This window comes from Rhinoderma darwinii, chromosome 3 (genome assembly GCF_050947455.1).
Source record: "Rhinoderma darwinii isolate aRhiDar2 chromosome 3, aRhiDar2.hap1, whole genome shotgun sequence".
NCBI classification, from domain to species: domain Eukaryota; kingdom Metazoa; phylum Chordata; class Amphibia; order Anura; family Rhinodermatidae; genus Rhinoderma; species Rhinoderma darwinii.
In genome coordinates, this window is record NC_134689.1 from 259,487,770 (window position 1) to 259,497,767 (window position 9,998).

General features: G+C 44.5%; 1 protein-coding gene across 2 annotated transcripts in view; it reads left to right on the plus strand.

The window, feature by feature from the left end:
* TERB2 (telomere repeat binding bouquet formation protein 2) overlaps positions 1-9,208 on the plus strand; it is a 92,022-nt gene extending 82,814 nt beyond the window's left edge. For both annotated transcript variants that reach the window (XM_075855161.1, XM_075855162.1), the window contains exons 6-7: positions 5,410-5,489; positions 8,935-9,208. In XM_075855161.1, the coding sequence (XP_075711276.1) occupies positions 5,410-5,489; positions 8,935-9,077 (223 nt within the window). In that variant the 3' untranslated portion in view covers positions 9,078-9,208. The remainder of the gene's footprint in view (positions 1-5,409; positions 5,490-8,934) is intronic.
* Positions 9,209-9,998: the final 790 nt, after the last annotated feature.

A 9,998-nucleotide genomic window follows, 5' to 3' on the forward strand; every position in this document is an offset into this window, starting at 1 on the left:
ATGCAGGTCAAGTTTGGAAAAAATCTTGCCACCACGTATACGATCAAACAGTTCTGAGATCAATGGCAATGGATGCTTATTTTTCACCGTGATCTGGTTGAGACCCCGGTAGTCGATACAAGAACGCAGGGAACCATCCTTTTTCTTGACGGAGAAAAACACGGCTCCTGCCAGGGAGGAAGACTTCCGTATGAAGCCCCTCTCCAAGTTCTCCTTAACATAGGCGGACATGGACAGCGTATCTGGCAAGGAGAGAGGATATACCCTACCACGGAGAAGGGATTCACCAGGAATCTACTCGATAGGATGGTCATATGCCCAGTGTAGGGGCAGCGTCTCCACTTCTCTCTTGCTGAAGTCGTCCGAAAATGCAGCATAATCACCCGGCAATCCTGCCAATGACCGAGGCAGAGGAGGCTGAGCCGAACGAATCTGTGCCAGGCAACGGTTGTGACACTCGGGCCCCCACTGGAGAACCTCTCCAGAGTTCCAGTCCAGGACTGGGGCATGTATTCGGAGCCAAGGCAGGCCCAGCAGCATGGGGTTAAAGGCCTTGGACAAGACAAAGAATGAGAGGAGCTTGGAGTGGAGAGCTCCTACTTGGAGCCTCAGCGGCTTGGTCACAGCTACAACTGGGTAGTGGGTAATTGGAGAAGATCCACCAGGTCTCTATGAATGAAATTAGCCGCAGAACCAGAGTCCAGATACGCAGAGAACCGATGCGTTTTCTCGCCGGACATTATGGTCACAGGCTGTCTCTCCTACCAACCCTAGGCTTTGGGGCTTTTGGGGACACAGACGCACAAGATGGCCTCCGAGGCCGCAATATAGACAGAGTCCTGAGGTGCGTCTACATTGTCTCTCCTGGGTAGATAGCTTAAACTGGTCCATCCTCACAGACTCCTTAGGAGGGTCGGCATCTGAGGACAGCAGGGGTTGCTGCAAAGTAGGAACCAGACTAGGGAGACCTCCCTCCCGACGAGCTTCTTGGAGCCATTCTCGGATCCTTATATCAATCCGGGTAGCCAGAAGCATGAGGTCATTCAGGGTATTTGGTAGATCTCGAGCGGCAAGCTCGTCCTTTATCTTAGGAGACAGTCCCTGCTAGAATGTAGCCACCAGGGCCTCATTGTTCCACAACAGTTCTCCCGCCAGGGTGCATAAGTGGATGGCGTACTCGTCCAGGCTCCTCAAACACTGTGCGAAATGTCCAGAGGAACCCCTGGAAGTCACGGGTCTCTGGTCCTTCAAACAAGAATGGACAAGGAGGCAGCACTTCCAAAAATATAACAGCCTTTAATTACCCATACAACGTTTTAGTTCAACAGGACGTTTCTCAAGCATGGGTCTCTGGTCCTTGTCTCTCCCAGATAGGATTCGCCTATGCAAGGGCCCTGCCAGTGAGGAGAGGGATGATGAAAGCGACCCTTGCGCCATCAGACGAAAATGCCCTTGCACACAGGCTGAAGTGGATCTGACACTGGTTCAAAAATCCACGACAGGTCCCTGCGTCTCCATCATAGCGTTCAGGAAATAGCAAAGAAAATCAGGGATCAACTCTGCCAGGAGGTGTAGTCAGAGGATCAACACTGCCAGGAGGCATAGTAGAAGGAACGGCAGCTTGCACCTCCTGCCGACTTGCGATAATGTTCAAGGCCTGCATGAGTTGGTCCTGTCGAGACTGGAGGTCTAGCATATCCGTCCGCATCTCTTGTGACGTCATCTTGGTCTTGGATCGAGCAGCGGGGTCCATGGCCTGAGCGTACTGTCACGTTGGGTACATGGACCCACTGGGCCGTACCGCCTTGACGGTATGGCAGCTGACCAACAGGACGCAGGTCACAGTCTATAGTTCATATAGTGTACCTGTGGCAGCTCAGACAGTAGCTAGACAGGCTCGGCTGGGACTAGGTAGCAGGCAGACGTCAGGCGGGGTGTAGCAGGACAGGCATGGTATACAGCACAGCACGACTTCAGCTCAACACGGCACTAGACCAGGATAGCACGGGATACAGGTACAGGAACAGGGAACACTGGGAACCGGGAAACACTAGGAGACAATTTGCTTAGACAAACTTTGGGTATGACAACATCGCTCAGGCATGGGAGGAAGGGGCTGAGCCATTCTTATAGTCCAGGGTACTCATGGGCTAATTTTGACATTAACTCAGGTGTGCACGCTGACCGTTTAAGAGCGGGCACGAGCGTGTGTACGCACCCTACGGGACCCGGCCGAGGTAAGCGGAAGTGAGCGCTGGCGTCTCCTGAGGAGGAGACTGGGGCCAGCGCTCGCAGACCCATGGCTGCGGCCGTTAGGAGCTGATTGAGCCTGATGGCCCGCGGCCATGGACATGACAGTTTGTATCTTCCCCATACTTCTTGACCCCTGTGATACTGCCTGAGAAAGGAGCTGGAACAGCTCAGAAACACGTCGCCTGTATCTGAATAATTATTATTAAAGAACTATCTTCATTGAACTATCTAGCGTTTATATTGGATATGCAAACACTAGAATCTAGTGGAATGATTTGCCAAAAGGGAACAATGCCAGTTTAAGGGTTACTTTTCGATATGTCCACCTGACAAGAGGCGCATCATCACAATAACACTGTTGACTGAAACCGGACAAACACTTGTATCCTGAAAAACCTGAGGCTTGCAGTTCCCTGGACTTCTACAACCCAAAGACCTTACCCACAGGGATGTCGTGCTCCTGGTACGACATCACCAGGTGAGCATTACCTTGACTGAATCAGTTTCAAAACATCCAACATGAGATAATGTCCTATGTGTGCTCCGTTGTGTACCTTTTTTTTCCTTCCAGTTATTCAGGCTCCACCAAATGGCTCAGAGATAACTGAGAATTCAACAGAGAGCCTTCAAAGGAGAAAACTGTTAAATATTGCTGTAAAGGATCTGCCAGGCACTACGTCTGGGTATACTCCCAGGATTAATCAGTCGACACCTGAGGCCAGACCTCTGAGACTGACACCTGCTCCCACCAATCAGGGTGGCAGGCTCAGGAGTGGGAGAGCCTATCGCGGCCTGGTCAGTCAGAGTTAGCTCCGCCCCCTGTCCATTTATACCTGCCGTTTTCTCTTCCTCCTTGCTTGTTATTCTTCTTGGATTCCTGGCCCCACTGCTGCCTTGCTCCAGCCTGCTTCTGCCGTGCTTCTGTTCCGTTTATCCTGCGTTGCTCTGCCCCTGGCTTGCTTCTGCTCCGTGCTCCCGTTTGTATACTCCACTACTTCCTGATCCTGACTGGCTCATTCACCGCTCCGTTTCCTCGCGGCGTTCCGTGGGCTACTGTATTCCCTTGCGTGTTCCCTGTTTGTACTCCCTTGCACTTAGACAGCGTAGGGTCCGCCGCCAAGTTGTACCCCGTCGCCTAGGGCGGGTCGTTGCAAGTAGGCAGGGACAGGGCGGTGGGTAGATTAGGGCTCACTTGTTCCCTTCACCTCCTTCCTGCCATTACAATTGCAGAATACAATTCATACAATGGCCAGAAATAGTGTTATTCCTGATGTACACACACATGTGACGCTTTTGTCAAGGAATCACTACTTCAGCCATTCCCAGAATGCAAGTTTATGGAATTGCTACACAAACAATTCCCCAAAGGCAGCTTGAGACTGTCTGGATCAAGCATGCAGCTTAGGCCCCATGCACACGACCGTAAAAATTGTCCGTAATTACGGACCCATTTTGTTCTATTGGCGGCGGACACCTTTCCGTATCGCTACGGATGGGTGTCCGTGCATTAGAAATGTTCCGAAAATTATGGAACATGTCCGTTCGTACTTTGTATGGGAGCACGGCCTGAAAATGGGGGCAGTCGTCAGCGACCGGCCGTGCCCGCAATCGTGGGCCGTGATTACAGGCACGGCAGTGTGCATGGGGCCTAAATCAGCTACCTCAAGTCCATCACCACTCTGGTCAGCAGAGTCTAAGGCTACTCTATGGTCTTCACCAGAGCACACTGCAAGGTAGATTGGCTGCATAGAACCCAGGTTGCTTTTACAGAATACGGTGTTGGACAGAAGATGCAATGCAGGCAATACCGGAACTGAGAACCAGACAACTCAGAGGGTTAATCAGCAAGCAGAGTTCACAACCAGGAGATACTAAAAGTCCAAATCACAAAACAGAAGAATGCCAGGACTTGCAGAGGTCAAAACCAGCCGAGAGCAGACTGCTCAAATCAGTGAGCAGAGGGAAAATCCAAAGACGAAGCCGAGGTCCAGTTCAAAGAGCTCAAACAGTCAAGGTGATACAGGGTGTAACCAGGAGCTTGATCAGACACATGCAAACACAAGAAATCACAAGCAACATTGAGGAAAAACTGAACAGATTCAAATACGCCACCCTTGGCCCTGATAGGACGCACACAGAGAAATGATATTGGCTCTGCATCACAAACCAGGGCCACCCAAAAGCTGGGCAAGTAGTCATGACAACCTTAAAGTGACGGATGTTTCCTAACAGGTTTATTCTGAAAAGTCTTGTGAAAAGTTAGGTACGCTTTAAGAGATACAATGGATCTAGAATAACAAAAGTTGTCAGTATTTTAACTTTTATGTATAAAAATCATTCCTTTCCAGTAGTCTTTAATGTAAATATAGGTGCTTTATAGGATCTTCAGTAGCTGACAATGATGCCCTTTTTAAGAAGAAGTGGCTTTACATTTGAAGCTTTTCAATTGCTTTTGCTGTTGAGGAGAAAAAGAAAATCTGTGGGGTAAAACCCCAAATGATACCACAATGAATAATTAGACTCCTGTACCAAATAAGTTAGCAATGGATTTCCATCATTACCAAGCCTTTGTAGCTACAACTGTGGATAAGTCCCACTAAGGCCTCTGTTGTGTGCGTGGAGCCTGTGCGGCAGCACACAGAGTCGTTATGGCTCTTTAGTACAGAACTTTACGCTGCCCATGTCCTGCCATACCATGCTCCATCGGGTGCTTGCAATGTTTCTAGTTGAGACTATTGCATCTGCTGTAGCAGTATACAATTGCAGGCATATGGAGGTGCAGTAAAACCCCAAACACTTGTATTGGTGGCATATTACGGCTGTGTACAGCTCAGAGGTTGTATGGAGCTGTAATACGGCCATGTGCATGTGGCCTAATAAGCAGGCAAACGCTTGGTTAAGTGATCTCTGCAGATTACCAACACAGAAAACATTTTTTTTTTTTTCAGGTGGAAACTTCAGGCCCACTACAACCTTGAGGGGACAAAATGCACTTTAGCAGTGGTGGCATTATAATTCTTAAATACAAACAAAACAAGGATGCTTGGGGGCACTACCAAAAACACATAAAACAAATATGAAAGTGAGGGTGTCCTGTGCAAAATTATTTCTTAAACATGTCCCTTTGTGGTAATACTCATATGGTTTTCTGTTAAGGTACACGACTGACAGTGAACACTCAGAGGATGTTTTGCTCCACACCCTTCACCAGTACCCAGTAAATAACATGTTCTCAGGTAAAACTGTTAGATTTTATTACCAACAGTTTTTGGTTTATCTAAAATATGTAAAATGTTAAGTGGATTATAGCGCAAACTATAATTAACTCACAATATTATTATCGAAAAAAAACCTAAATATAAATTTATGGTCAAAAGACTGGAGCTTCAAGAAAACCTAAACAATGACTGATGTATATTGTACTGTGGGGCGACAAAGGAGTTAAGTATGTTTTCTGGTCAAGTCATGGTCTTGATTTAGAGATTTGTAAAACGTTTTAATGGCTCAGGTCCCCTGTATCTAGTGCTGGTTCCAAAGAGTAGCTGCCCATAGACTTTTATAAAGATGCTTGATTGACCCTTATCACCCTCTCAATACTGCCATTAACATTCATGACCCACTTGACAGGGGAACAGGAGGGAATTTTGGTCATAGTAACTTAGCTGTAGTTAGAGTAAACAGAATAAACCACAGGATAGGTAATAAGCGTCTGATCACTGGAGTCCCCAGCTCTGTGACCCCACTTATAACTAGAATGGGGTCCCGAGCGATCAGATACTTATCACTTATCCTGGGAATAGGTGATAAATGTTGATTTTGGTAATAACCCTTTAATCTCTGGCTTATAATTTATGCAGCATACTAATGAGCTGCTATGCAAATATATGTGCCAGCCCACATTATCATAGGATTTTTTGTTAAAAATACTTTTTTAGGACAAAAGCTCAGTTAAGACTATTTGGCTCTTAAAAATAATTTTAATCCATAAAATAATCTCTTCACTTTGCAAATTCTACACCTAAAAACAGACAGTGCATTTCTATTGATTCTCAAATTACCGCTCAATGTTTTCTTATTCATGGCCTATTTAATTAATAATTCCCATATTGTACTGGGTAAAATTGTAGCAAGGTCTCAGCTGCGATGGGTATCGTGTCTGCATGGGATATCCATTTCCTGGTTGTGGGCAGGAGTGTTTAGCAATGGGTCTTAAAACAGGTGAGGAATATGGGGAAAATGTGACATATTAAAGGGACAAGCCCTTTATGAGACAACCCCTTTAATCGATGCAATAAAAAAAATATATATCATATAATAAAAGCCACAAGGCATCAGAGTCACTTTAAGACATTTTGCAAGGATATGGATTTTTGATCCTTTGCAAAAGTGAGTATTTGTGCAGTGTTAACGGAAATACTAATAACTCAACTAATAATACACAGTATATAGGGAAACTTTGACACTATTTTGATGTTTTAATACCAAAAAAATAAGAAAGATCTATAGGAAATCAGGACCAACATCAATTCCTATCATTAAAGAGGCTCTGTCACCACATTATAAGTGCCCTATCTCCTACATAAGGAGATCGACGCTATAATGTAGGTGACAGCAGTGCTTTTTATTTAGAAAAACAATCTATTTTTACCACTTTATGAGTGATTTTTAACTTTATGCTAATGAGTTTCTTAATTCCCAAGTGGGCGTGTTTTTACTTTAGACCAAGTGGGCGTTGTACAGAGGAGTGTATGACGCTGACCAATCAGCGTCATACACTTCTCTCCATTCATTTACACTGCACTAGCGATATAGCTATATCGTTATGTGCAGATACATACACACACTATAACATTACTGCAGTGTCCTGATAATGAATATACATTGCCTCCAGCCAGGACGTGATGTATATTCAGAATCCTGACACGTCTGAATCTTTTCTGTGAGATTTCCAGCAAGGCAAATGAAATCTCGTGAGATTACGTTTGCCTTGTTGGAAATCTCACAGAAAAGATTCAGACGTGTCAGGATTCTGAATACACATGACGTTCTGGCTGGTAGTGATGTATATTCATTATCAGGACACTGCAGTAATGTTATAGTGTGTGTATGTATCTGCACATAACGATATAGCTATATCGCTAGTGCAGTGTAAATGAATGGAGAGAAGTCATGACGCTGATTGGTCACTGATTGGTCAGCGTCATACACACCTCTATACAACGCCCACTTGGTCTAAAGTAAAAACACGCCCAAATACATTAGCATAAAGCTAAAAATCGCTCATAAAGTGGTAAAAATAGATCGTTTTTCTAAATAAAAAGCACTGCCGTCACCTACATTATAGCGCCAATCTCCTTATGTAGGATATATGGCACTTATAATGTGGTGACAGAGCCTCTTTACGTGAACCTCAGAGGAAGAGATTCCAAAGAGGGAAGAATGTGTATGTAAACAGTAAAAGTTAAAGGCTATGTAGCAAGCAGCAATTTTCCAGGGGTTATGAATTTAGATGTGATCAATAACAATTTAATCTTGCTTGTCAGAAACACTCAGGGACCGCTGACACTGAAGCCGTCATTCCCGCTGACCTGACGGCTACAGGTTTCAGCGCTGGATACAGCTACTCTGTATACAGGATACAAAGCAGCTGTATCTCAAAAAGTAAATAGAAAGATGCACCAAACACACTGATAGACATTTTTATTTAAAAAAAAAAACAACGATTTCAAAGTTGTACATAACCTTTAAATTAATTCTGCAAGCAAAATATTTCCATGTTTTCTGTCTAGATCTGTTTATTGATGAGTTATATGAGTTAGGGCTCGTTTACACAAGCATGATATACGTCCGTGCAACGCACGTGATTTTCACGCGTGTTGTACGGACCTATGTTAGTCTATGGGGCAGTGCAGACAATCCGTGATTTTTGCGCAGCGTGAGTCCGCTGCGAAAAACTCACGACATGTTTTATATTTGTGCGTTGGTCACGCATCACGCACCCATTGAAGTCAATGGGTGCGTGAAAATCACGCATGCCTCACGGAAGCACTTCCGTGGGACAAGCGTGATTCGCGCAACAGCTGTGAAAAGGATGAAAGAAAACAGAAAAGCACCACGTGCTTTTCTGTTTACAAACATCCAAATGGAGTGTCATAATGATGGCGGCTGCGCGAAAAGCACGCAGCCGCGCATCATACGGGGCTGTCACGTGCAGCTGTCAAGTGCCTTTTGCGCACGCAAAACGCCACGTTTTTTGCGTGAGCAAAACGCACACGCTCGTGTAAAGCCGGCCTTATATCAACGGATGGAAATATATTTTTAAACATCCTAAAATACAACAAAATAGAAGGTTTTGCCACCTACCTATATTTGAAAGTGGAATCACACTATAAGGCCTCATGCACACGACCGTAAAAACACCCGTTATTGCGGGTCGTAATTACGACCCGCAATAACGGGCCCATAGACTTCTGTTAGCCACGGGAAGGTGCCCGTGCCGTTAAAAAAATAGAACATGTTCTATTTTTTTATTTTACGGGCCGTGCTGCTATGCTTTATAATGGGAGCACGTAATTACGAGCACGGTCGTGTGCATGAGGCCTTAGGAACAGTATATATTTTTTTTCACCTATTTTTTTTTTACATTTTTAAATACTTTCTTTTAATTTTGGACTCCTGCAGGTTACACTTCCATTGATCAGTTGAAGAAATTCTCTGAAGAACTGCATGATTTTACACCTGACTCCTCAGAATATTGTGTTTTATATGTTCAAGGAGAAAGCGGCAATTTTCCAGGAGTTAAAAATGTACACAACAAAAAATAGGTTCATTACCTTCCCACTAAATAAACGCAACTGCATGCAGATTTGCCTGATTATAAATGCTTTGCTCAATAAATGTCCATGCCTGTATTTCTATCCTTATTGTAAAACGTAATAAAATAGGTTGTGTGAGACTTACAATACAAATTAGCAGTATTTAGTACTCGTTGTTGCATCAGTTAAATAGCATCTCCACCCAAATAATAAAATCTACATGTGGTCATTTTCTCTTAGTATTTAATTCGTTAGAGCACTAGTTGGTGCTAACTAAGTATAGGAAGTTGCCGACATTGTAGGATATTTTGTAATTATGAGTCTTGGTTTAGTACACAAAGGAGGGCATTCCTACAATGAGTTAGTTATGCCCTCATGCTGCTGCATTCTGGAAGCTAAAAATGCAAAACCCTTCTCTTATGGTTTCAATGTATTTCAATTAAATCATAGAATAGGAGAAAACAGCAATACAATATGGTATTATGTTATTTTTAAAGGGGTTTTTCATGACTCCCATAGGCTGCAATGGAGAAAACTGCCCACATGTGTGGCTAACTCTCCATTCAATATCATTCTGGATTTTGCCACCAATGCTTGCAATACTTGAAAGACCCCTCCACCCGCTCCATTGCTGGTATATACTGTAGATGTATTTGTGGGGGCAAAACCTCTTTAACCCCTTAATGACCAGCCTATTTAAGGGTTATTCCCAAGTTGATAAATGTAGCTAGGAAGCTTCCCCATGAAAAGTTAATACGTTTTCTAATTACCTGTCCGTCGTCCAGCGATGTCATTTTCTTGGGATTCTTGCTTGAAGTTCACGTCGGTCCCTCTTTGTATCCTGCTCGTTGCCTAGGTTCCCGGCCACCGCTATTTACCTTTAGCGGTGGCCGCGCATGCGTAATGACATCCTCTGCGTCCTGAGCAGAG